Source organism: Ictalurus punctatus, chromosome 12 (assembly GCF_001660625.3).
Source record: "Ictalurus punctatus breed USDA103 chromosome 12, Coco_2.0, whole genome shotgun sequence".
Classification (NCBI taxonomy): Eukaryota; Metazoa; Chordata; class Actinopteri; order Siluriformes; family Ictaluridae; genus Ictalurus; species Ictalurus punctatus.
The window spans coordinates 20108494-20136030 of NC_030427.2; the positions used below are offsets into that span (position 1 = coordinate 20108494).

At 42.0% G+C, this 27537-nt stretch overlaps 1 protein-coding gene and 10 non-coding genes across 11 annotated transcripts; 6 read left to right on the forward strand and 5 right to left on the reverse strand.

Moving 5' to 3' along the window:
- Positions 1-1951: 1951 nt before the first annotated feature.
- Positions 1952-18139, forward strand: zbtb22b (zinc finger and BTB domain containing 22b). Its single transcript, XM_017481231.3, has 4 exons — positions 1952-2119; positions 5542-5768; positions 8084-8986; positions 13162-18139. The coding sequence occupies exons 2-4, from the start codon at positions 5544-5546 to the stop codon at positions 14110-14112; spliced, it is 2079 nt and encodes a 692-aa protein (XP_017336720.1). The 5' UTR covers positions 1952-2119; positions 5542-5543; the 3' UTR covers positions 14113-18139.
- Positions 18140-20453: 2314 nt separating this feature from the next.
- On the forward strand, positions 20454-20541 carry trnay-gua (transfer RNA tyrosine (anticodon GUA)). The gene is given in 2 exon segments: positions 20454-20490; positions 20506-20541. It is a non-coding gene; the product is annotated as a tRNA-Tyr (tRNA).
- Positions 20542-20613: 72 nt separating this feature from the next.
- trnae-cuc (transfer RNA glutamic acid (anticodon CUC)) lies at positions 20614-20685 on the reverse strand. The gene has a single exon. It is a non-coding gene; the product is annotated as a tRNA-Glu (tRNA).
- A 765-nt stretch (positions 20686-21450) lies between these two features.
- trnay-gua (transfer RNA tyrosine (anticodon GUA)) lies at positions 21451-21538 on the forward strand. The gene is given in 2 exon segments: positions 21451-21487; positions 21503-21538. It is a non-coding gene; the product is annotated as a tRNA-Tyr (tRNA).
- Positions 21539-21610: 72 nt separating this feature from the next.
- Positions 21611-21682, reverse strand: trnae-cuc (transfer RNA glutamic acid (anticodon CUC)). Its single transcript has one exon. It is a non-coding gene; the product is annotated as a tRNA-Glu (tRNA).
- A 1549-nt stretch (positions 21683-23231) lies between these two features.
- Positions 23232-23319, forward strand: trnay-gua (transfer RNA tyrosine (anticodon GUA)). Its single transcript is given in 2 exon segments — positions 23232-23268; positions 23284-23319. It is a non-coding gene; the product is annotated as a tRNA-Tyr (tRNA).
- Positions 23320-23391: 72 nt separating this feature from the next.
- trnae-cuc (transfer RNA glutamic acid (anticodon CUC)) lies at positions 23392-23463 on the reverse strand. Its single transcript has one exon. It is a non-coding gene; the product is annotated as a tRNA-Glu (tRNA).
- A 1549-nt stretch (positions 23464-25012) lies between these two features.
- trnay-gua (transfer RNA tyrosine (anticodon GUA)) lies at positions 25013-25100 on the forward strand. The gene is given in 2 exon segments: positions 25013-25049; positions 25065-25100. It is a non-coding gene; the product is annotated as a tRNA-Tyr (tRNA).
- Positions 25101-25172: 72 nt separating this feature from the next.
- On the reverse strand, positions 25173-25244 carry trnae-cuc (transfer RNA glutamic acid (anticodon CUC)). The gene has a single exon. It is a non-coding gene; the product is annotated as a tRNA-Glu (tRNA).
- Positions 25245-26009: 765 nt separating this feature from the next.
- On the forward strand, positions 26010-26097 carry trnay-gua (transfer RNA tyrosine (anticodon GUA)). Its single transcript is given in 2 exon segments — positions 26010-26046; positions 26062-26097. It is a non-coding gene; the product is annotated as a tRNA-Tyr (tRNA).
- A 73-nt stretch (positions 26098-26170) lies between these two features.
- Positions 26171-26242, reverse strand: trnae-cuc (transfer RNA glutamic acid (anticodon CUC)). Its single transcript has one exon. It is a non-coding gene; the product is annotated as a tRNA-Glu (tRNA).
- Positions 26243-27537: the final 1295 nt, after the last annotated feature.

Consider the following 27537-nt stretch of genomic DNA (forward strand, 5'->3'; position numbering starts at 1 on the left):
AGGGAACATCTATCTGAGCCATTGCACAAACATTGGGCATAGCCAATACAACAATTTGGAATGTCCTGAAAAAGAAAGAAACCACTGGTATGTTAACAACCAGACATGGAACAGATCGGCCAAGGAAAACAACAGCAACAGTCTTCGGTAGGGAGGATCTGAGTTTGACTACACTATATAGGCATAGGTGAAACCCCCAACAGATTAGAAGTTGGAGATAGCTTATTACATAGCCAATGGATTAAAGCTTCAGATGTACACTGGTCAGCCATAACGTTAAAACCACCTGCGTACTATTTTGTGTAGGTCCCCCCTGTGCGGCCATAACAGCTCTGACCCGTCGAGGCAAGGACTCCACAAGACATCTGAAGGTGTGCTGTGGTATCTACCACCAAGACGTTAGCAGCAAATCCTTTAAGTCCTGTGCGTTGCGAGGTGGGGCCTCCATGGATCGGACTTGTTTGTCCAGCACGTCCCACAGATACTCGATCGGATTGAGATCTGGGGAATTTCAAGGCCAAGTCAACACCTTGAACTCTTTGTCATGTTCCTCAAACCATTCCTGAAGTGCTTTAGCAGTGTGGCAGGGTGCATTATCCTGCTGAAAGAGGACACTGCCACTAGGGAATATTGTTGCCATGAAGGGGTGTCAAAGTAACATCCACATGAATGCCAGGACCCAAGGTTTCCCAGCAGAACATTTCTCAAAGCATCACATTGCCTCTACCAGCTTGCCTTCTTCCCATAGTGTATCCTGGTGCCATCTCATCCCCAGGTAAGTGATGCACACGCACCCAGCCATCCACATGTTGTAAAAGAAAATGAGATTCATCAGACCAGGCCACCTTCTTCCATTGCTCCTTGGTCCAGTTCTGAGGCTCACATACCCATTGTAGGAGCTTTCTGAGGTGCACAGCAGTCAGCACCGATTGGTCTGACTACTACGCAGCCCCATACACAGCAAGCTGTGATGCACTGCGTGTTCTGACACCTTTCTGTGAGAGCCAGCATTAACTTTTTCAGCAATCTGTACTACAGTAGCTCTTCTGTGTGATTGAACCAGAAGGGCTCACCTTCTCTCCCCATGCACTTCACTGAGCCTTGGGTGCCCATGACAATGTCACCGGTTCACCGGTTGTCCTTTCTTGGTCCACTTTTGGAAGGTACTAACCACTGCATACCAGGAACACCCCACAAGACCTGCCATTTTGGAGATGTTCAAGTCCTGCCATTCAATCGTCTAGACATCACAATTTGGTTATTGTCAAAGTCAACAAGATCTGTACGCTTGCCCATTTTTCCTGCTTCCAACACAACAAACTTTGAGAACTGACCGTTCACATGCTATCTAATATATATATATATATATATATATATATATATATATATATATATATATATATCCCACCCCTTGTAACCAAATAATCAATGTTCACTTCAACTGTCTGTGGTTTTAATGTTATGGCTGATCCGTGTGTATATAATATGTGCATATTAGAATAATGTTTGCTACTGCCATTTATGCCAGTCATTTATTTTTAAATATGTTTTGGGCACAAATGATAAGATTGACATCTGATAAGTACTAGGTGCACTTTGGAAATGTATCTTTACTACAAATTTGTCTTTTTAAAATATATTATCCGAATAACATTTTCATTTGAATAACATTTTTTTGTTGTTGTTGTTGTGATTTTACTTGTAAATCACAAAAATGGAGAAAAAAAAAATCCACAAAATGGAAACTGGTAAACAATTTCTCAAGTTGTGTACTCAACTAATTAGCGTTATCAACTTGTACAAATTATCATTATAAAGTAGACATGTTTGTTAACGCCTAGACCTGGTTTAGAATTGATTAAAATTTATAATAATAATAACATTCTCCAGACTCGGCTTTCCTTCAAACATACCACTATTTCCTCTCTTTCTATTTTTAGTCGGCCAAATGACCCTAAATGAGGCTGTCTGGGATTTCTTAAAGGGATAATATGCAGCCGGTTCTCTCTGGAGCTAACCGAACATTTTATTCCAAATGTTAGCCTTCCTCCTGTCGTGAAGATGGAGATTTTGCTACGCGAATATACTCATGTTGGTCCTTGAAAAAGATTTTTCAGGGGTAAGATTAATTAAACGTTTATTTTCCCATTCTAAATGGGTTTCTGAGGGTTGTTGCAGGGTAGCACAGTGGGTTGTTTGCATGCAGTCGCAATAATAATAATAATGATGATGATTGTAAAGGAAGCAAACGTGTGTTTGTCTTATTCTCTTAACACTGTGCTGTCAGTCTATAACAACACCACGCCATTTTTACTACTCTTCATCTAGTGTAGGCTGAATAACACACCTAACGCCATTACTGTCTTAGTCTTCCTGTTTTAAACCATATTTCACATCAGTGCTACTTTTACTGCATTACGGATCGGACTACATTACTTCCTTTAATGCTTATTGTGTTCAGCTAGAGAGAGAGATAGCTTCCCAAAAAGGCTCCCAATTCCTCCGTGTCATAAATATCCGTTAGTATTTCACTACATTAAGCTGGGGAATGTGATCTCAGTGTCTTATGGGCAGATCCGCCATTTTGGCAGTTAGTCAGGCACCTCTTCTAAACCAGGAGTTGTGAAAGTTTTTGTAGCTGTGTTTCTCTTTAACTGTAAAATAAATCCCAATAAGACATTATTATTATTATTATTATTTAAATGTGTGGAATAATAATGTGTATTTATTATTAAAACCATAGAGCGCTTTATTCCTGAACTTTCCTCTGACAAAATGACACTATTTACATGCGACTTCTTTTTGACTTATTGAGGTTTAGTTTAAAGCTGCAGTGCTCGATTTCTTTTAACGTCGGACTAGTACACGTTACCTGAAATATATGCAGAACTAGATTTTTTTTTTTTTAATGGTTTAAACCGTGATTTCAGCACATGTATATTACGTGGCTGAGAAAACCCGTTTGGGAAAGTGTTGTTACCTTGTCTGTGTTTACATTATTGATGTGTCGTTCATTTTGAACGGATCTTTAATATGACTCGGGAACAGCGAGTTGTCAGAGAATGACGGTAATTTATGACCGCGCATGCATTGCAAAAACCCCATAGGTTCTGTGCAGTGAACAGAAATGATTAGTTCGGCTCTCGAGTCTTCGGGTCCCAGTCATTCGTTCATCACTTCACAGCCCCAGTACATATTGCATTCAGCCTATGGGGCTGTAACGTGATGAACGAATGACTCAAACCCGAAGACTCGAGAGCTGAACTAATAATTTCTGTTTCCGGAGAACAGACGTGACAAATGGGACGTGACAAAAGAAAGAACGACTCTGATTGGGAGGTGACATGAACTAACAGACTGTATAGCCTGAAGACCCAGCTAAGCTATTAATTAATCATTTTTGTTTCTCATAATTCGGCCGTATTAGCCTATAGTTTATTTTTTATTCCAAATGTGATCACCATTTGTGTAAGTACTAGATGTGTTGGGGAATTTAACATGTAACATTTTAAATATATTCTGCTGAAATGAACGAAATGACTCTAAAAAAAAGATTTGTTCATTTTCAAATGATCCAAACTGCCCATCGATAGTTTATATGCGGTTATACATATGCAATGCTTCGAAAAACGTAACAAGTAATGAAGTAAAATCAGAATAAATCTAGGCAGTGCTTTTATAATGTGGTGAAATTTCTTACTCGTAGAATTGGATGAAACTCTCCTCTGAAAAACTGATAAAAATAAACTGATTTTATCAGATAAACTGATAAAAATGATAAAGATTGCTCAAGTGGCTGACTCGACTTAACAATTCACCTAAACATAGCCAGGTACAGCGACGCTTTGGATGAACCACCTACATGGAAATGTATGTAGTGCTAGATAACTGTGTTAGGGTTAGGTTACCAGCTAACACCGGTAGTGAAAGTCAGCTGAAAATCACCTTACACCGGAAAAACCAGGACAGTAAAGTAAACGCACACTTGTTTCGCTCTTGAAGGCACTTTAATTAGGCTCAAAACTACATCTAAAATGTTTCTGTTAACTCGCTAAAAACAGATTTTTTTCTAAAAGCCTAAAGTTGAACTGTCCGTCTGGGGTAAACCCACAACGTAAAAGTTACACACGTGAATAGTAGAGCATTGTAAGAACATATTTTACTGCTAAATTGCAAAAAGCTCTAATTTAATGCAAAAACAGAACCTCTTCTAAACACTTCTATTTCTCAAGTTAGCCGTCGTGTCTCTCTCTCTCTCTCTCTCTCTCTCTCTCTCTCTCTCTCTGTCACTCAGTAAGTTTACATGGGCAACAATAATCCGATATTAACCCGATTTAGAAATACTCGGATTAAGAAACTACCATGTAAACAGTGATTATTGATTACCTTATCTGAAGTAAACACAACTCGAATCAAGGCATGCGGAGGAGTACTCCTGTTTTAGTCGCATTATCGACGTGTATTACAGACATGTAAACACCTTAATCACACTATTAATGTCATATGGCAGTTGTCACCGCATTTTGCAACAGAACATACATACACGGCATTGCTAAACCATTTGATGGCAAACAAGAGAGCACAGCTGCGTCCAAAACCGTGTACTTACCTACTATATAGTAGGTGAAATACACGTATTTTGGCTACTATGTAGTAGGTAAGTGCGCGGTTTCGGACGCAGCCCACTGCTTTAAGCAGTCGTCTATTAGCATGTATAGCATAACAAATAATTAACCGCACTTGAAGCTTTTGTAAAATTTAAAATGAAACACCCAAAACTGTATACGGTACCATAACGAAGATGAACTGTATGTTGATATGTGAAATTCTGGAGGGAACGTCGGACGGCATGGCGTGGTGACTTAATGACCTGTGACCGTAATCGATCTCTGTTCTATAACATGTAAAATGAGAACATGAAAGGAATATTCTAAAAGCAACTCATGTTGCTTAACCTTAATCACAATATTGTCTTATATTTACACCAATTTACATGCTATATTTACACCAATAGGGAAATAATTTTGGTTGTTCCTTTCAGTAACTTGCAAAATAGTCTTTTTTAAAATAAAACCCAAACGGATCGTTTCGAGCTGACAGAAATGCTATGGTAACTCACATAACCGGTCTTTCCAGCCGTGCTGAGCAGAAAAGCATCTGGTCAATGGTTAAGTCAGATTCACTCCCAGACAGCAGTCAGATTTGGAAACGTCTCCCGTTCAATCTGTCAGGATATTAATAACGAATGGAACATTTCAGAATTGGGATATCTGTACTGAATTATACAATGGTCTTTAGCACAGAAATGAGATATTTCGTCATACACCAGATAAGAATAAAACTTTTAAAGAACACAAAGCAATGTGGGAGAAATAAATATTTAGCTTATTAAATTTTTTAAAAAGTGGAGATTTCAACTTGATGTGCACCAGTAACGATCACGTGTACTATATATACACACTGTAATACACTACTGTAATACATTACCTCTACCTCCATTTTGATTTTCTGTCATCATTTTGTGTCTTTCACGTTTTTCAGGAATGCAGTCAGCAACAGAGGAGAACAGTTGTGATGGCACCTCGGGTGTGCCTACGGGCTCGATGGTGCAAGTGTGTTTCCCCAATGTGCAGACATCTGTGCTGGACAGCCTTAATCGACAGCGTGAGGATGGGCAGCTGTGTGACCTCTCCATACATGTGCAGGGACACGTTTTTAAAGCCCACCGCTGCGTGTTAGCTGCCTCCTCTCCGTACTTCCATGACCAGGTGTGTCTTTTACTCAGTAACATCAGTGAACTAAATACTGGCAATAAGCTACTTATATATTTATATTTATGTACAGTATCTCACAAAAGTGAGTATACCCCTCAAATTTTTGTAAATACTTGATTATATCTTTTCATGTGACAACACTGAAGAAATGGCACTTTGCTACAATGTAAAGTAGTGAGTGTACAGCTTATATAACAGTGTAAATTTGCTGTCCCCTCAAAATAACTCAACACACAGCCATTAATGTCTAAACCATTGGCAACAAAAGTGAGTACACCCCTAAGTGAAAATGTCCAAATTGGGCCCAATTAGCCATTTTCCCTCCCCGGTGTCATGTGATTTGTTAGTTTCACAAGATCTCAGGTGTGAATGGGGAGCATGTGTGTTAAATTTGGTGTCATTTCTCTCACACTCCCTCATACTGGTCACTGGAAGTTCAACATGGCAACGAACTATCTGAGGATATGAAAAAAAGAATTGTTGCTGTACATAAAGATGCCTAGGCTATAAGAAGATTGCCAAGACCCTGACACTGAGCTGCAGCACGGTGGCCAAGACCATACAGCGGTTTAACAGGACAGGTTCCACTCAGAACAGGCCTCGCCATGATCGACCAAAGAAGTTGAGTGCACGTGCACAGCCTCATATCCAGAGGTTGTCTTTGGGAAATAGACGTATGAGTGCTGCCAGCATTGCTGCAGAGATTGAAGGGGTGGGGGGGTCAGCCTGTCAGTGGTCAGACCATACGCCACACACTGCATCAAATTGGTCTGCATAGCTGCCGTCCCAGAAGGAAGCCTCTTCTAAAGATGATGCACAAGAAAGCCCGCAAACAGTTTGCTGAAGAAAAGCAGACTAAGGACATGGATTACTGGAACCATGTCCTGTGATCTGATGAGACCAAGATAAACTTATTTGGTTCAGGTGGTGTCAAGCGTGTGTGGCGCCAACCAGGTGAGGAGCACAAAGACAAGTGTGTCTTACCTACAGTCAAGCATGGTGGTGGGAGTGTCATGGTCTGGGGCTGCATGAGTGCTGCCGGCACTGGGGAGCTACAGTTCATTGAGGGAACCATGAAGGCCAACATGTACTGTGACATACTGAAGCAGAGCATGATCCCCTCCCTTCGGAGACTGGGCTGAAGGGCAGTATTCCAGCATGATAACGATCACAAATACACCTCCAAGACGACCACTGCCTTGCTAAAGAAGCTGAGGGTGAAGGTGATGGACTGGCCAAGCATGTCTCCAGACCTAAACCCTATTGAGCATCTGTGGGGCATCCTCAAATGGAAGGTGGAGGAGCACAAGGTCTCTAACATCCACCAGCTCCGTGATGTCATCATGGAGGAGAAGAAGAGGATTCCAGTGGCAACCTGTGAAGCTCTGGTGAACTCCATGCCCAAGAGGGTTAAGGCAGTGCTGGAAAATAATGGTGGCCACACAAAATATTGACACTTTGGGCCCAATTTGGACATTTTCACTTAGGGGTGTACTCACTTTTGTTGCCAGCGGTTTAGACATTAATGGCTGTGTGTTGAGTTATTTTGAGGGGACAGCAAATTTACACTGTTACACAAGCTGTACACTCACTACTTTACATTGTAGCAAAGTGTCATTTCTTCAGTGTTGTCACATGAAAAGACATAATCAAATATTTACAAAAATTTGAGGGGTGTACTCACTTTTGTGAGATACTGTATATATTAAATATTCACTTTATTAGGAATACCTGTACACCTGCACGTTCTAATAAGCCAATCATGTGGCAGCAGCAAAATGCATAAAATCATGCAGATACAGGTTTTATTGCAAAAAATAAACAGTACTGACGGTACCATGAACATGTACTGCACTTTTTTAAAGATGAAATAAATATATTAATTATAATATATATTAACTATTAATAAATATTAAAGTAAATAAAAGATATGCATCCAAACGGGACCAAAAAGTAACATTCCAAATAAAAATAGAGATGTCCAAAATGAATCAAAAAACACTTCAAATAACACAACAAAATTAGTCAGTGATTTTGCCTCTAGAGGCCGCTCTCGTACTGTATATAATGACAGCGGACCCTTCTCAGCCGCTCCCGCAAGGGATGCAACCGGGAAACACTATCGGTGTGGATTTTTCATGATAACCCGATTAGTTCCAGCAAAACCAATCAATCGGTCAACATCTAGTATATAATGTAAGTATATCAGGAAATAGGAATTTGACATTCTTTTCCCATGCATATACAATAGCAATAAGCCTTCCTGTAAATTGCGGGCTGACTGCTTACAGCATGTCTCTGCTTGTTAGGTGCTACTGAAGAACATGTCCACAGTGTCCATCCCAGCTGTTATGGACCCGCTGGCTTTTGAGCGAGTCTTAAGCTGTGCCTACACCGGCCAGCTGCAAATGCTGCGTGAAGACATCGTCAACTACCTCACCATTGGGAGTGTGCTCCAGATGTGGCACATCGTGGACAAGTGCACGGAACTACTCAAAGAGGACAGAGGCAGTTCCTCTGGGCCACAGGGTACAGGTCCATCCTCAGAGAGCACTAGATGTAGCAGTGTTGCTAACAGGGATGCGTATGGAGCCGAAGGACACACGCAGTCTACGGTGCAACCTCTGAACCGTCCCTCACTGATCGAGAGTCAGTCTCCCAGCAGTACAAACTACTTCAGCCCCAAAGATGCAAGTTTTGGTGGCGCAATGGCGAGTACTGGAACAGTGGGAGATGGAGGCATACATTCCACTCCTAACTACTGCATGCCTTCCAGTCGAGAAGATGCTTTCCTAATCGATGAGGAGGAGGAGGAGGAGGAGGAGGAGGATGAGGATGAGCTTGTGTACCCAAGGAAACAGGAGCAGGGGAGCGGCAGGAGGAAGAAGCCTACGCCGGCCTCGGATCAAGAAATAGGAGTGAGTGACAGTTTCGGGGTTTCGTCCTACCAAGATATAGAGCCCTCGCCACCGCAGAAGCGCCCCATGTACAGTCAGCCGAGCATCATGCCTCGGAAGCAGTGGGTGGTGGTGAAAACCGAGCGCTCCAGGGACGACGACTTCATCGTGGTCTCTGGAGAAGAAGGGGGTGAAAACGAAGATGAACAAGAGTTAGAGATTGCCAAGGAGCGAGAAAGGGAGAGGACGTTTAATATTTCTAACGTTAGGACTCTTTCCGCAGACCTCAGCAGCAGGGAGGAAATTGAAGCACAGGTGAGGATTTTTGTTTATTATTTATTTTTATTATATAGCCTATGTTAATTAGCTGGTTGGTGTAGGTGTGAAACTGTGAAGTAAGTAACATTCAATAATGCTCTAAGCATGACATTACACACACACACACACACACACACACACACACACACACACACACACCTAAATGTGAAGTCACTGTGTGTCGTTGTACGCGTTCCTAAGACTTAAAATAACGCTGCATTCCACTAAAACGTAACTAAAAACAAAGAAAGCACCCACTCAAGTCGGAATTCCTACTCGTGAGTAGGTTGTAGGGTTGTCACGATACCAAAAATCTAGTAGTCGGTACCGATACCACCAAAAGTACACGGTACTCGATATCAAAGTTGATACCACGGTGTGGAATAAAAATAAAATTAAAACTCTCCTGGAGGATATCTTCATCTGGCTGATGCTGCCAAAGAGAGAGAGATGATTAATAAATGATTAATAAAGTGGTAATTTTATTAACTTGTAAACCTGTAGAGGTTACAAGTGCTAAGGTGCACTCCTAAATGCATGTGCACACACCCCTTGTACTCTGAATGCAAGCATTAGTTTAAATTCACTGATATTGTGGCAGGCCAGAAAGATTTATTAAAAGCATTAACATTTGAATAATTATTAGTGACATTAGGTGCATGTTGCTGACAGGACACGGGCTGAATGGCGATGCATGGTGGCCCATTAGGAGGTAGTTTATAACATTGCAATGTGTTAGCATCGTTAACAAATAACTGGCTATCGCAAACATTACATGGAGCATAACGTTAGCTGGTTTCACGGCCACAATGCCAGCTGCCTCAAACAAACATAATATAGGACCTGTCTTTCAGGTGCTTCGCCAAATTTCAGATGTTTCCTCGCTTTGTTTGAAATGAACGATAGCATCGGTTGCACACCAGCTTCACAGCATCAATTATATGTTTGTCGTCCTCCGCCTCGAATGTGAAGTATTTCCATATTTGACTCTCCCTTTGACTTTTCCTTTTGACTTTTCCTCTCAACGAGTCAGGGCGGAGCTAAACTTGTTGCCATCTTCTGTAGTTTTTCCCGTGTGCTTGTAGGCATTCTTCTTCTTCTTTACCACTTGTGGACCAACTAAAACACTTGCACGTATTTGCTGCCCCCTTCAGTTCCGGAAGAATTGCAACCTTGGTACATTCATTACCAACGGTACCGACGCTACTGCAGAAAAACAAGTAACGTCACGTTTTAAGAATGTTGGTATCGAAGTATCAGTTCTTGTGACATCCCTAATAGGTTGTTCAATCCAGATATCAATTTAGATCTCTAATGAGGAGCTTGTGGCGAGGAAAATTCCACCGAGGAAGAAATCTCGAGGGGAACCAGGCTCAAAAGGGAAGCCATCCTCATCTGCATGACAGTGAGATTATAACTCGTTATAGTAGATATTACAATAGTTTAAACGGTCAGCACACTGCATCAATCATTGTGAACCGCGATCAGTCGAGTGTAAAGTGATGATGAGGCTCATATTTAACCGCAGACCTGCATCCGAGTCCACTGTTATCACTTACAAATACACAAAAAGAGCAGTCCTTTCTTTTCCCCCAGTAAAAACAGCAGATCTGGAATGATTCACAAGTGCATAAGTGATTTTAACTCTCTGATATTAAATGGAAGCCCTGCCCCCTTCATGCCCCCTCCACCCCCAATTTCATGTTAGTAATGTTCCCACTGACGTACCACCCTCGACCTCTGAAAAGCTAAATAGAGAATGTTTTGTGTTCATGAATGTGAAACAAAAGCTATCAATATACAGTACGTTTGACTTGGCTAACATTAGACAATATTAAAATCAGTTAAATATATTTATTTGGGATTCCGCTGAAACATCTCGATCGAAAATGCTCAAATACGGAGCACGTTATTTTGGAACTTATTTCACGAGGCCAACAGTGGAGTGTAATGTAAAGAGTTTATATGTTATGATACGCCGGGTATCTGGGAGACAGAGAACAGAGCGTTAAGGCAGACATCTGCCCCGTCTCCGCCGACTGGACTGTAGTCAGGGGACATATATTATTATGTAATAATATTGGGTGCTTAAGACGTTAATTTAAGATAAGTTGTTAAGTTTAGCAAGTGGAATTTTCCCCCATTCATCCATTATGCATTTCTTCAGCTGTGCAACTGTACAGGGCCTTCATTGCCACATTCTCAATCAGAGACAGGTCAGGTCTGCAGGCAGGCCATGCTAGCACCCGTAATCTCTGCCTACACAACCATGCGGTTGTAATCTGGGCAGAATGTGGTTTGTTGTCCTGCTCTGGATAGCAGCATATGTTACTCCAAAATGTGTACATATTTTTCTGCATTAATGGTGCCCTCACAGATGTGCAAGTTACCCATGCCATGGGCACTGACACACCCACATACCATGACGGATGCTGGCTTTTGGACCTGACGCTGATAACAGCTTGGCTGTTCCTTTTCCTCTTTGACCCAGAGAACACGATGCCTGTTTTGTCCAAAAACTATTTGGAATGTTGACTCGTCGGACCACAAAACACGATTCCACTGCGCTACTGTCCATCTCAGATGGAGTCGTCAGCGGCACTTCTGGACAGTGTTTATGTATGGCTTCTGCTTTGCATAGTAAAGCCTTAACTTGCATCTGGCGATGCAGCGGCGTATGGTGTTGTCTGACAAAGGATTCCCGAGCCCATGTCAGGATATCTATTATAGACTCATGAGGGATTTTCAGCCTTGCCCTTTACACACTGAGATTTGACCGGATTCCTTGAATCTTTTAATTATATTGTGCACTGTAGAAGGTGACATGCCCAAAATCCTACCAATTTGTCTTTGGGGAATGTTAATCTCAAAGTGTTGGATTATTCTCTGACGCATCTGTTGACAGATTGACGAGCCTCGACCCATCCTTGCTCTTGAAGGACTAGGCTTTTTTTGGAGGCTCCTTATATCCCATGATTAGACGATTGCCTCACCTGTTTCACATCACCTTCTTATTTCAACTTGTCACATCGCTATTAGTCCTAAATTGCCCCTGTCCCAACTTTTTTGGAACGTGTTGCATGCATCAATTTCAAAATAAACATTTATCTTCAAAAAACTATGCAGTTGATTAGGTGAAATGTCAAATACCTTGTCTTTATACATTTTTTTTTTGCTTTAAATACAAGTCAAAGTACATTTACAAATCACCCCTCTTTGTTTTATTAGAATTTTCATTCTGTCCCAACTTTTTTGGAATTGGGGTTGTATATTATTATATATTATATTATCAGACCTGCCGACCTTTACACATGGACGTAAGAACTCCACATTTTAACATCGTACGATTGTATGATCAGTACCCTAAATGAGCAGTTGTTATCTCCCCAATAAAATGGGGAAGGAGCCATATGAATCTGGAATGAAAGCAGATTTCTGTTGTTTGTATGGAAATATGGTATAAATATTGTTTTATTTTGGGGCTCAATAAGACAGTCTGGCAAAAGCTGAGAAGTGCATCGCACATTAGTATAATGTTAATGAACTTGGTCTTTATTTAACAAGCAGTGTTGCCTGGGTCTGCGTGTTGCAGATTTCTACTCTAAATCAGAAATGTGCACTGAAGTTAAAGACTGAAGGGAGAAAATGAAGACCTGAACATTTTGAGCCAGTTTCATGTCTCCTTGTGCGGTTTTTGAGCTGTAGTCGGGGTGAAAATTTGTAGTTGTGCTGAAACTTGGCAAACCTCCCTGCCAGCTTCCATGAGCTGTTCTCTCAGATCCTGGTGCACACAATCTATTCTGAAGCTTTCTCTTTCTTAAACTTAATTTTCAGTCTGAATAATGCATCCGTGTTCCAGTCCCTCCAGGATTTCACACTTTTGCGATCGCAGAAATGAACGCAAAATCAAGGAAATACCGCAATATTGGGAAGATCTTGTAGATTTTCAAAATTACTGCAGATTACTGCATCATGTGACGTCATCGCGACACGCATTCAGCCGAAGCCCTCTTCGATTCACGTGTGTCAAATATGAGTACAGCTAAAAAAGTCTCATTTACTAACAAACATCACTGCGAAAGAGCGTGCAAAACAATTTCAAGCCCGATTGTTTGTCACTTTGTCAATTTAGTCATCTTTTTAATCACATTTTGCTGTTATTATTTCTTCAGGTTGACTACTGCCAATCACCGGAAGACTACCTCAAGTTTGAAAGTGGCTTGATGGACCAAACGTCATCACAGCACACGTTGGAGAACCCGAGTCAGAGTACCAGTCGAGCAGTTACTGCATTACTGAGCTCGGTCCAGACAGCCGCTGCCAGAACACAGCTCTTCCCACTGGACATGCAAGGGAACCAGATTCTTCTCTATAACCAAGCTTCTCCTACGCTTGGCCTGCAAGAAGCGTTGCCTGGGGTGTCATTAAAAGGAACTTCGGAGCACGGAACAGTGCACTTGACTGGGCAGGGTGGAATGGATGGTGGCTTAGACGGGTTCGACGGCAACGGGGCCGGCACCGCAGGCAAAGTCTTCATGTGCCACTGTGGCAAAAGGTTTACTCACAAGAGCATGCGAGACCGCCACATCAACATGCATCTTGATCTGCGGCCTTTCCACTGTCCAGTTTGCTCCAAGAAGTTCAAGATGAAGCACCATCTGACGGAGCACATGAAGACACACACTGGTCTGAAGCCCTACGACTGCATTAGCTGTGGGAAAAAGTTCATGTGGCGTGACAGTTTCATGAGGCATCGCTCTCACTGCGAAAGGCACGGTGGCATCAGTGGTACTAGCGAGGCCCAAGGTTCAGAAGGGGCAGTTATTTCCCCTCAAAATCCTCTTCAGCACCAGCCTTCAGGCAACAAAGGTACTCAAGGCAGCATTGGAGGCAGAAGTGGAGTTCCAGTTTTGTCTCCACACCACTCCAGTAGTAGCAGCAGCAGCAGCAGTAGTAGTAGTAGAAGTGGATTGAACATGGCAGTCCCTGGGTCTCTTTTAGGGATAAATCCCCAAAGTGGAATGTATGGCCATGGCCCTGGTGTTCTTGGGCTAGAGGTAAGCCAGAGCGAATGTGGGGAAGATATAAGCGAGGTTTGTATAGGTGAAAACAGCGTCACTTAATCATCACTTTAGCATCCGTTCAAAAAAGTTAAATATTGCCACGTGTGTATAGTTGTCCGATCGTGATAGTGTCCGTGAGCATGATCCATGTATTAGATAGGAAAGAAAGAATTTATCAATCTTGGAGCATTTATAGTATGTTGATATAGAAAGAGCACTTTGTTGTTTTGTTTTTGTTTTTTTTATTGAACGAAATTCTCCTTGGTGCGTTAATGTAAAATAGTGCACAGTCCACAGAATGTTAGAAAAAACTTTCTAATTTAAAGATTAAATAAGAATTGGACAGTTTGTACAAAAGAAAAAAATATATAATCCTGAATATTATTGCAGGGCAAGACATCACATTACCTCAAAAAGGGAAATATCACGCATGGGCTCTTATTTACACATCTGATGACGCTTTATGTGTAAAAGCGCATACCTTCAGGCACTTACAGCATATAACGAGAGGACGCAGCTTATCATTTCATCTCGGCTGTTCCGCACAACACGAGGGGATGCATTCAGAGTTGGCCACTTAAGTCCAAAAATTGATGGAAATATTTACATGAGGAAAGTTTTTATATATTCAGAGATGCTTTACCCACTTGGTAAGTTGATTATCTGGGTATGCCATTTAGATTATGCAAATCACCTATGTGTAGTTCACACCTCCGGAGTTGTCAGATTTTTCTTGAGTAGACATGTTAAGGGACAGGGGTTTATTTAAAATACTTGCCTTTAAAGTCCCCATCAAATCAGTTTTGTGGCTTTTAGTATGAATATGTTCATCTTAAGGTTGTCTGTAAGATAGTGTGGTCCAAAACAATGACAGAATTCACATTTAGAAGATATAAACATTTTGAAAATGTACAGTCTGTCTCTACCACCAATACAGATCAGCAGTTTTGATGCCTTCATTCTGCACTTCAGCTTCTCATCAGATTTCCTGTCCAATCAAATGCTCTCTAGAATCTGACATGTCCCACCCCCAACATTGTAAAAACATTATACAAATCACCTTGCTGAAGTTACCTTGGCTGTGAATTAAGCTAAATGCTATTGGCTATTTAAAAATTGGGGGGAGCCACTCGATATGTCCCGCCATGACTTCCTGTTTGAGTGGAAATTATGTCAACACATCGAATAACGCTGCGCGTATCGAGGCACTTCCTGGGGACGTTAAGTTCCCCAGAAAATCAGGGATAGAAAATGCAGACTGAAGATGGAAAAAGTCTTTGTTCGTTTTGGGTTTTTTTTCCCTCCCTCGCTTTCAAATGTAAAACAATGTAGCGTAAAATCAAGAAAGAATTTTAAAAATAACTAATATGATGTGTTGTGGCCTGGAAAAACCCTTCACCTGGTCAACATTTGACATTTTCTACTTCATGTGTTTCTGAAAATGGCAAGTGTTCCTGTACTGAAACAATGTTTCTCTTTTGCACATATTTTGTCTAGAAGTAAAGTTTAATATCTGGCAAACCCCAAAAAAGGAGAGAATTTTTTTTTTCAACAAGGCTTCCTCTGAATTTATAACCTTCATACATGGCCAAAAAAATGGTACCATTCCGCCTTAAAAGAAAAAAATCTTGAAACTTGCAGAAGTGCAGGGTGTTCAATATTATTTATTTTTTATTGTATATATTAGAAAGTTTACTTTCGATTTATTATTTAAAATAAGAAAACAAATGAAAATGGCATGGACAAAAATATTGGTACACGTAACTTAAAGTGCACCTATTGTGGTTTTGAAACGTGCCTAATTTTATTTTAAAGGTCTCATACAATAGATTTACATGCATCCAAGGTCAAAAAACACTTAAACGTGCTCATAATTTAAACTGCAGCATTACTTTTTTTCCCTAGTGTCAAAAACGACTAGTTAAACGATTCGTTCTAAAGGATTCATTCTAAACTGCTCCTTTCAGAGAGCACATTCTGCTCTGATTGGTCAGATGTCCCAGTCTGTTTTGATTGGTCTACTGCTGTCAGCGTGTTTCAAAAAGGAAACGCCCACTACCATAACGACTTTCAGCTCCGTCTGTACGCAAGCAGCCGATGAAGACCAGAGGCGGGGCTTTTCGTTACAAACCTACGTAGGTTAGTACAGGAAGTAAAGTCTGGAATTACTAACGACTCGTTTCAGCTGTTCAGAATCGGCTCCTTCTTTTGGGAGTCAGTAACTCCGTTTGTTGTGCGCTTTGATTTGTGAAACTTTGCAGACGTTTGTACATTCACAAACAGCTCTATAATACACTACATGACAGGTAACATTAGAAAAACCATAATAGGTGCACTTTAATATGTTGTAGCACAACCTTCGGAGGCAATGACTGCAGTTAAACACCCGTCATGACGTGTGATATATTTTAAACATGTTGCGTTTATTAGACATTAATGCAACAAGATGTTCACTGCTATGCAGAGAACTTTCACAAAGTTTGTGTTGGGTCATTCCATCTCAACCGGTCCAATACAGGTTGCTTGATCATGTTTAATTTTACGTAGAACTGTGAGCAATCTTGAACATTCCATTTGGACTTAGAACTTAAGTCAAAGGAACAAGAATGTGCAAAATGTTTACACGTCCATGTACCTTGTAACATGCTCTAGCAATCAGTTTTTGTTGCAAGGAGCTAGGACCATCCTGAGCCGAGATATTGAGGTTCCCGTAAACAGCTGGATAACCAAAATTTGTTGTGTGCCGTGAAGCAAAGATGGCCACCATAGTTAACCCAAGTAAAATAAAATAAAAGATTTTAAAAACTGGTGGTTTTTCAATGCCAATAAATAGAGGTAATTTCTTAACAAAACAAAAATAGCAAAAATTAAAAGTGGACAAGCAATCAACTTTACAATTATTGGAGCACTTGAGATGGACTGACCCTGTTTTAACGGATGCAGCTACATACCCTGCAAGATATAGCATGAAGTTTGTAATTGATGGTGTTTCCAGCTGGAACCCGAATAGACCGCAAGCAAAACAAAACAATGCAGTGCATAGATTGCGTGTAAAAGGTCACTGTGGTTAACACTGTGGTTAGACCTTCAATAAACGTTGGTTTAAAAAAAATTTCTCCAGTGACCCAGTCTGCATCTCAGATAACCTCATGGGTTGAGAAACTATGCCCTAAACTGATTGTTCTAGATTACTTAGTCTACTGTGGCGATTACTGTGATTTAGAGAAAGTTCTGTGAAGCCCTGGCATTTGAGAGGGAATTATATTTATTATATGAAGTATATTTATTTGACTTTCCTTCCGAGCTTTTTCCGCATGGCACTCTCATGAAAAAATAAAATGATTTAGTAGTGAACTAAATAGTGCACACGTACAGGTTCGGTAGTGCCGTTCTCTCACAGCAGCTTTTCAGCTCCTCACGGCATATCACCCGGCGCATGAATATCCTGTTGTTAATCACACACAGGTGTCTGCGTTCATCACATCGTCACACCACATGTTCTCCACGACCCCTCTACCCTTTCACAGCCAGACCGTGATCACAACCTGAGGTACGTCAGTCTTCAGTAAACTCACCACAGGATGGGCCATTCTTCCCCACATTCCAGCAACTTGTGTTTTTATGATAGAAATGATGCGTTTGGTTTGTTTATGAAATTTCCCAGCCTGGGACTTGGCCATACATTTTGTATAGTTCTGGAGATTTGTACAGTTTTACCTGTTACTAATACCAATGTATAGTGTTAAGCCATTGGCTTGATATTTGGCTTTTGTGTTTTTTGTTTTTTTGTGTTTTTTTTTGTACTAGAAAGATAAATATCCATTCAAAGTCTTAACACTTCTCTGTAATATCTTCATGTGATTATAAACATAGTGTTCTTACTTTTGTGAGCGTTAGGAATTAATTAGAGATGCACCGATACTAAATTTCTCAGCCGATACCGATAGCCGATTATTCAGAGAGATATTGAACGATATCTATAACCGATGCAGATAGTTCTGCCTTTTATGCCTGCTTTTAAATTAATAATAATTAATTCCACAATTCTGAAAGAAATGCAAATAAAAACTTTATTCTGTCCATTTCAGCAAGTTGTTTCACAGTAACTGGTCTCGTAAACAGAAAGTGCATTACTCTAACATTAACACATGAACTAAATTCTGAGGATTAAAGTAAGATTTCTTAACTTATTGAATGTTATTAATTCATATTAGCATTGACTGAATTCTAGAAAACCTCTGTTAGGCTTCACATTCACTCACCACAAACAAAAGCATTTCTACTTCATCATTAACATCAAATTGGTAATATATAATATAAACTTTTTTATATAATAACATTAACTGGATATGAAATATACTACTCTACAAATATATTTTTCTGTGCAATATATGTATGTGTGTGTGTGTGTGTGTGTATATATATATATATATATATATATATATATATATATATATATATATATATATATATATATATATATATATATATATATATATATAACTTTTTTGTCAACTCATCTTCATTTAAATCTTTCAACTGTGTACTGATGCTTTAATTCAGCGCGAGCAGCACTGCAAAAAAAAAAAATTAGACTCGACGCCGAAGCTCCTGCTTCACTGCCGCTCACTTCCGGTGTAAAATTTTAGCAGTGCAGAGTTTAGAGATTACAAACTGCAGATTTGTCGTCATTCCACACAAGAGACATCTTTACACACAGCACCAAATCAATGTTTTCCCGCCCTCTTTTGATTGACGGGATATAATCAGCCCTGATCATCGGATGTTTCTAAACTATCGGCCGATGGCCCATAGCCTGAAAAATTGCCTTTATCGGCCGATTATTGGCTGATACATCGGTGCATCTCTAGAATTAATTACATTTTCATTTACATTTTTTTCCTTTAAAAAAAAAAAAAAAGAGGAGAAGAAACAGAAGGTATTATACACATCAAGGGATTCGATGCATTCCAAACCCTATTTCTGTGAATTTAACGGAGAAGCTGTTTTAACATGAGTTTGCTGTATAATAATAAAGAACTGACAAAATGGCATAATGAGCAATTGAAGAGTTACGAATGCTACTTCTCATTTTGATTAGGAAAGGTTTGCCTTCTGTGAAGGCTGTTGAAATGATTTGCCATGTTTTGAAATGGACTTGTAGCACTTTTGAAGTTGTAATCGTGTAGAAACTGAGCTCCGAAATGTTTTGAGTTTTAACAATGGGTTAAATTGGATCATTTCAGTACACTGACATAACACTCAGCCTGTTCTCCATGGATGGTTTTAACCAGTGTGGTTTAAATGGGCCAAATCCTGTTACGCATTTGTCAACAATAAAGATTCACTGGGAAAAAACGTTTTTTTTTAAATTATTGTTAAGAAAATGAAGGGGAGAACAGATGATAAAGTTAAAAAAAAAAAAAAAAGGAAGAAAAGAAATATTGAAATTTTATGCACATGTTCATGTACTCAAACACACATACACACACATTGATCTGCCATAACACAGAACCACTGATAGGTGACGTTCAAGGTGTTGACTTGGCCTTCAAAGTCCCCAGATCTCAATCTGATTGTGCATCTATGGGATATAATGGACAAACAAATCCAATCCATGGCGGACTCACCTCGCAACTTACAGGACTTAAAGAATCTACTGCTAACGTATGGCTTTACCGTATGTAATTAAAAAAGAGAGAGAGAGAACCGGAGGGGGGGATTTCTAAAAAATGCAACAAGATGATGAATGTATATTGATTAGACAATAGTATGTTACGTTCTGTTTATACTGACTATTCATGCAGGTGCTGTTCTGTTGGTTGCTCATCTGAGATCATTAACCCATCTTAAGCCTTGTCTTATGCTCCATTCCGGTTAAGGCTTGTGAAGACGGTTGGCACTTTGGAAATGATCAAAACATAAGTGAGCCAAGGAATTGCACTTAAGCCTTGTCTCATGCTCCATTCCCGTGATGGGCAAGAGAACATGGCACTGGGCTTGAACTGCACTGGGGTTTTACCTGTGCAAATTGAAGCCTGCTATGAACCTGTGTCTTAGTGCAGAGAAAACGCTGTTCAGATGAGCAAGCAAGCGCCTTGGCATTCATCAAACAAGCTCGTGCCAAACAAATCTTCCATCCTAGGAAATTGCTTTGACGTAAAGCAAGTCATCCGAATGTGTACTTGTAAACGCTCCGTTTACTTAATTGAAGCAAATGCACTGAAGAGGTGCAGAAAGATGAGAATATAAACATGGACAAACACGTTTATAGGCTCCAGAAAAAAATAGTCTAGCGTTTCCTTAAATCACTTTTGCCGCGTTGCGTGTTCAGAGAAAATTCGAATGGAAAATTGTTCTCGTTTGCTAGCTCACGTATCAAAGAGAGAAGGGTTCTCTCGCCTTCGATAGCTTAGTTGGCAGAGCGGAGGACTGTAGGTGCTCATATCGGTCATCCTTAGGTCGCTGGTTCGACTCCGGCTCGAAGGAGGGCTGTCTCTGTGCGAGTTGGCTTCTTTTTTTTTCAAAATGTTAATTTGGCCAGAGGTGAGTAAAAAGCTCTTCCCTGACCGGGAATCGAACCCGGACCACGGTGGTGAGAGCGCCGAATCCTAACCACTAGACAACCAGGGACGAAAACCAAGAAATTGGTGGCCTCTTCGCTGGCCATGCTGGCCCCTGTCTACCACCAAAAGCTCCTACAAAAGGCACGTGAGCGTCAGCACTGGAAAGTGGAGCAATAAGATGGTGGCATGGTCTGATGAATCATGTTTTCTTTTACATCATGTATGGCTTAGGGTTAGGGTTAGAAAAGGCTTGAAAAGACGCTTGGCCAAGGAGTTGCACTTAAGCCTTGTCTTATGCTCCATTCCGGTTAAGGCTTGTGAAGACGGTTGGCACTTTGGAAATGATCAAAACATAAGTGAGCCAAGGAATTTCACTTAAGCCTTGTCTCATGCTCCATTCCCGTGATGGGCAAGAGAACATGGCACTGGACTTGAGCTGCACTGGGGTTTTACCTGTGCAAATTGAAGCCTGCTATGAACCTGTGTCTTAGTGCAGAGAAAACGCTGTTCAGATGAGCAAGCAAGCGCCTTGGCATTCATCAAACAAGCTCGTGCCAAACAAATCTTCCATCCTAGGAAATTGCTTTGACGTAAAGCAAGTCATCCGAATGTGTACTTGTAAACGCTCTGTTTACTTAATTGAAGCAAATGCATTGAAGAGGTGCAGAAAGATGAGAATATAAACATGGACAAACACGTTTATAGGCTCCAGAAAAAAATAGTCTAGCGTTTCCTTAAATCACTTTTGCCGCGTTGCGTGTTCAGAGCAAATTCGAATGGAAAATTGTTCTCGTTTGCTAGCTCACATATCAAAGAGAGAAGGGTTCTCTCGCCTTCGATAGCTCAGTTGGCAGAGCGGAGGACTGTAGGTGCTCATAGCGGTCATCCTTAGGTCGCTGGTTCGACTCCGGCTCGAAGGAGGGCTGTCTCCGTGCGAGTTGGCTTCTTTTTTTTTCGAAATGTTAATTTGGCCAGAGGTGAGTAAAAAGCTCTTCCCTGACCGGGAATCGAACCCGGGCCGCGGCGGTGAGAGCGCCGAATCCTAACCACTAGACAACCAGGGACGAAAACCGAGAAATTGGTGGCCTCTTCGCTGGCCATGCTGGCCCCTGTCTACCACCAAAAGCTCCTACAAAAGGCACGTGAGCGTCAGCACTGGAAAGTGGAGCAATAAGATGGTGGCTTGGTCTGATGAATCATGTTTTCTTTTACATCATGTATGGCTTAGGGTTAGGGTTAGAAAAGGCTTGAAAAGACGCTTGGCCAAGGAGTTGCACTTAAGCCTTGTCTTATGCTCCATTCCGGTTAAGGCTTGTGAAGACGGTTGGCACTTTGGAAATGATCAAAACATAAGTGAGCCAAGGAATTGCACTTAAGCCTTGTCTCATGCTCCATTCCCGTGATGGGCAAGAGAACATGGCACTGGACTTGAGCTGCACTGGGGTTTTACCTGTGCAAATTGAAGCCTGCTATGAACCTGTGTCTTAGTGCAGAGAAAACGCTGTTCAGATGAGCAAGCAAGCGCCTTGGCATTCATCAAACAAGCTCGTGCCAAACAAATCTTCCATCCTAGGAAATTGCTTTGACGTAAAGCAAGTCATCCGAATGTGTACTTGTAAACGCTCTGTTTACTTAATTGAAGCAATTGCATTGAAGAGGTGCAGAAAGATGAGAATATAAACATGGACAAACACGTTTATAGGCTCCAGAAAAAAATAGTCTAGCGTTTCCTTAAATCACTTTTGCCGCGTTGCGTGTTCTAGCAAACGTTCTAGCAAACGCTCTCACTAGCAAACTAGCTCGTTTGCTAGTGAGACCGCCGAATCCTAACCACAAGACAGCCAGGGACGAAAACCGAGAAATTGGTGGCCTCTTCGCTGGCCATGCTGGCCCCTGTCTACCACCAAAAGCTCCTACAAAAGGCACGTGAGCGTCAGCACTGGAAAGTGGAGCAATAAGATGGTGGCTTGGTCTGATGAATCATGTTTTCTTTTACATCATGTATGGCTTAGGGTTAGGGTTAGAAAAGGCTTGAAAAGACGCTTGGCCAAGGAGTTGCACTTAAGCCTTGTCTTATGCTCCATTCCGGTTAAGGCTTGTGAAGACGGTTGGCACTTTGGAAATGATCAAAACATAAGTGAGCCAAGGAATTGCACTTAAGCCTTGTCTCATGCTCCATTCCCGTGATGGGCAAGAGAACATGGCACTGGACTTGAGCTGCACTGGGGTTTTACCTGTGCAAATTGAAGCCTGCTATGAACCTGTGTCTTAGTGCAGAGAAAACGCTGTTCAGATGAGCAAGCAAGCGCCTTGGCATTCATCAAACAAGCTCGTGCCAAACAAATCTTCCATCCTAGGAAACTGCTTTGACGTAAAGCAAGTCATCCGAATGTGTACTTGTAAACGCTCTGTTTACTTAATTGAAGCAAATGCACTGAAGAGGTGCAGAAAGATGAGAATATAAACATGGACAAACACGTTTATAGGCTCCAGAAAAAAATAGTCTAGCGTTTCCTTAAATCACTTTTGCCACGTTGCGTGTTCAGAGCAAATTCGAATGGAAAATTGTTCTCGTTTGCTAGCTCACGTATCAAAGAGAGAAGGGTTCTCTCGCCTTCGATAGCTCAGTTGGCAGAGCGGAGGACTGTAGGTGCTCATATCGGTCATCCTTAGGTCGCTGGTTCGACTCCGGCTCGAAGGAGGGCTGTCTCCTTGCGAGTTGGCTTCTTTTTTTTTCAAAATGTTAATTTGGCCAGTGGTGAGTAAAAAGCTCTTCCCTGACCGGGAATCGAACCCGGGCCGCGGCGGTGAGAGCGCCGAATCCTAACCACTAGACAACCAGGGACGAAAACCGAGAAATTGGTGGCCTCTTCGCTGGCCATGCTGGCCCCTGTCTACCACCAAAAGCTCCTACAAAAGGCACGTGAGCGTCAGCCCTGGAAAGTGGAGCAATAAGATGGTGGCTTGGTCTGATGAATCATGTTTTCTTTTACATCATGTATGGCTTAGGGTTAGGGTTAGAAAAGGCTTGAAAAGACGCTTGGCCAAGGAGTTGCACTTAAGCCTTGTCTTATGCTCCATTCCGGTTAAGGCTTGTGAAGACGGTTGGCACTTTGGAAATGATCAAAACATAAGTGAGCCAAGGAATTGCACTTAAGCCTTGTCTCATGCTCCATTCCCGTGATGGGCAAGAGAACATGGCACTGGACTTGAGCTGCACTGGGGTTTTACCTGTGCAAATTGAAGCCTGCTATGAACCTGTGTCTTAGTGCAGAGAAAACGCTGTTCAGATGAGCAAGCAAGCGCCTTGGCATTCATCAAACAAGCTCGTGCCAAACAAATCTTCCATCCAAGGAAATTGCTTTGACGTAAAGCAAGTCATCCGAATGTATACTTGAAAACGCTCTGTTTACTTAATTGAAGCAATTGCATTGAAGAGGTGCAGAAAGATGAGAATATAAACATGGACAAACACGTTTATAGGCTCCAGAAAAAAATAGTCTAGCGTTTCCTTAAATCACTTTTGCCGCGTTGCGTGTTCTAGCAAACGTTCTAGCAAACGCTCTCACTAGCAAACTAGCTCGTTTGCTAGTGAGACCGCCGAATCCTAACCACAAGACAGCCAGGGACGAAAACCGAGAAATTGGTGGCCTCTTCGCTGGCCATGCTGGCCCCTGTCTACCACCAAAAGCTCCTACAAAAGGCACGTGAGCGTCAGCACTGGAAAGTGGAGCAATAAGATGGTGGCTTGGTCTGATGAATCATGTTTTCTTTTACATCATGTATGGCTTAGGGTTAGGGTTAGAAAAGGCTTGAAAAGACGCTTGGCCAAGGAGTTGCACTTAAGCCTTGTCTTATGCTCCATTCCGGTTAAGGCTTGTGAAGACGGTTGGCACTTTGGAAATGATCAAAACATAAGTGAGCCAAGGAATTGCACTTAAGCCTTGTCTCATGCTCCATTCCCGTGATGGGCAAGAGAACATGGCACTGGACTTGAGCTGCACTGGCGTTTTACCTGTGCAAATTGAAGCCTGCTATGAACCTGTGTCTTAGTGCAGAGAAAACGCTGTTCAGATGAGCAAGCAAGCGCCTTGGCATTCATCAAACAAGCTCGTGCCAAACAAATCTTCCATCCTAGGAAATTGCTTTGACGTAAAGCAAGTCATCCGAATGTGTACTTGTAAACGCTCTGTTTACTTAATTGAAGCAAATGCACTGAAGAGGTGCAGAAAGATGAGAATATAAACATGGACAAACACGTTTATAGGCTCCAGAAAAAAATAGGCTAGCGTTTCCTTAAATCACTTTTGCCGCGTTGCGTGTTCAGAGCAAATTCGAATGGAAAATTGTTCTCGTTTGCTAGCTCACGTATCAAAGAGAGAAGGGTTCTCTCGCCTTCGATAGCTCAGTTGGCAGAGCGGAGGACTGTAGGTGCTCATATCGGTCATCCTTAGGTCGCTGGTTCGACTCCGGCTCGAAGGAGGGCTGTCTCCGTGCGAGTTGGCTTCTTTTTTTTTCAAAATGTTAATTTGGCCAGTGGTGAGTAAAAAGCTCTTCCCTGACCGGGAATCGAACCCGGGCCGCGGCGGTGAGAGCGCCGAATCCTAACCACTAGACAACCAGGGACGAAAACCGAGAAATTGGTGGCCTCTTCGCTGGCCATGCTGGCCCCTGTCTACCACCAAAAGCTCCTACAAAAGGCACGTGAGCGTCAGCACTGGAAAGTGGAGCAATAAGATGGTGGCTTGGTCTGATGAATCATGTTTTCTTTTACATCATGTATGGCTTAGGGTTAGGGTTAGAAAAGGCTTGAAAAGACGCTTGGCCAAGGAGTTGCACTTAAGCCTTGTCTTATGCTCCATTCCGGTTAAGGCTTGTGAAGACGGTTGGCACTTTGGAAATGATCAAAACATAAGTGAGCCAAGGAATTGCACTTAAGCCTTGTCTCATGCTCCATTCCCGTGATGGGCAAGAGAACATGGCACTGGACTTGAGCTGCACTGGGGTTTTACCTGTGCAAATTGAAGCCTGCTATGAACCTGTGTCTTAGTGCAGAGAAAACGCTGTTCAGATGAGCAAGCAAGCGCCTTGGCATTCATCAAACAAGCTCGTGCCAAACAAATCTTCCATCCTAGGAAATTGCTTTGACGTAAAGCAAGTCATCCGAATGTGTACTTGTAAATGCTCTGTTTACTTAATTGAAGCAAATGCACTGAAGAGGTGCAGAAAGATGAGAATATAAACATGGACAAACACGTTTATAGGCTCCAGAAAAAAATAGTCTAGCGTTTCCTTAAATCACTTTTGCCGCGTTGCGTGTTCAGAGCAAATTCGAATGGAAAATTGTTCTCGTTTGCTAGCTCACGTATCAAAGAGAGAAGGGTTCTCCTGCCTTCGATAGCTCAGTTGGCAGAGCGGAGGACTGTAGGTGCTCATAGCGGTCATCCTTAGGTCGCTGGTTCGACTCCGGCTCGAAGGAGGGCTGTCTCCGTGTGAGTTGGCTTCTTTTTTTCTTCAAAATGTTAATTTGGCCAGTGGTGAGTAAAAAGCTCTTCCCTGACCGGGAATCGAACCCGGGCCGCGGCGGTGAGAGCGCCGAATCCTAACCACTAGACAACCAGGGACGAAAACCAAGAAATTGGTGGCCTCTTCGCTGGCCATGCTGGCCCCTGTCTACCACCAAAAGCTCCTACAAAAGGCACGTGAGCGTCAGCACTGGAAAGTGGAGCAATAAGATGGTGGCTTGGTCTGATGAATCATGTTTTCTTTTACATCATGTATGGCTTAGGGTTAGGGTTAGAAAAGGCTTGAAAAGACGCTTGGCCAAGGAGTTGCACTTAAGCCTTGTCTTATGCTCCATTCCGGTTAAGGCTTGTGAAGACGGTTGGCACTTTGGAAATGATCAAAACATAAGTGAGCCAAGGAATTGCACTTAAGCCTTGTCTCATGCTCCATTCCCGTGATGGGCAAGAGAACATGGCACTGGACTTGAGCTGCACTGGGGTTTTACCTGTGCAAATTGAAGCCTGCTATGAACCTGTGTCTTAGTGCAGAGAAAACGCTGTTCAGATGAGCAAGCAAGCGCCTTGGCATTCATCAAACAAGCTCGTGCCAAACAAATCTTCCATCCTAGGAAATTGCTTTGACGTAAAGCAAGTCATCCGAATGTGTACTTGTAAACGCTCTGTTTACTTAATTGAAGCAAATGCATTGAAGAGGTGCAGAAAGATGAGAATATAAACATGGACAAACACGTTTATAGGCTCCAGAAAAAAATAGTCTAGCGTTTCCTTAAATCACTTTTGCCGCGTTGCGTGTTCAGAGCAAACTAGCTCGTTTGCTAGTGAGACCGCCGAATCCTAACCACAAGACAGCCAGGGACGAAAACCGAGAAATTGGTGGCCTCTTCGCTGGCCATGCTGGCCCCTGTCTACCACCAAAAGCTCCTACAAAAGGCACGTGAGCGTCAGCACTGGAAAGTGGAGCAATAAGATGGTGGCTTGGTCTGATGAATCATGTTTTCTTTTACATCATGTATGGCTTAGGGTTAGGGTTAGAAAAGGCTTGAAAAGACGCTTGGCCAAGGAGTTGCACTTAAGCCTTGTCTTATGCTCCATTCCGGTTAAGGCTTGTGAAGACGGTTGGCACTTTGGAAATGATCAAAACATAAGTGAGCCAAGGAATTGCACTTAAGCCTTGTCTCATGCTCCATTCCCGTGATGGGCAAGAGAACATGGCACTGGACTTGAGCTGCACTGGGGTTTTACCTGTGCAAATTGAAGCCTGCTATGAACCTGTGTCTTAGTGCAGAGAAAACGCTGTTCAGATGAGCAAGCAAGCGCCTTGGCATTCATCAAACAAGCTCGTGCCAAACAAATCTTCCATCCTAGGAAATTGCTTTGACGTAAAGCAAGTCATC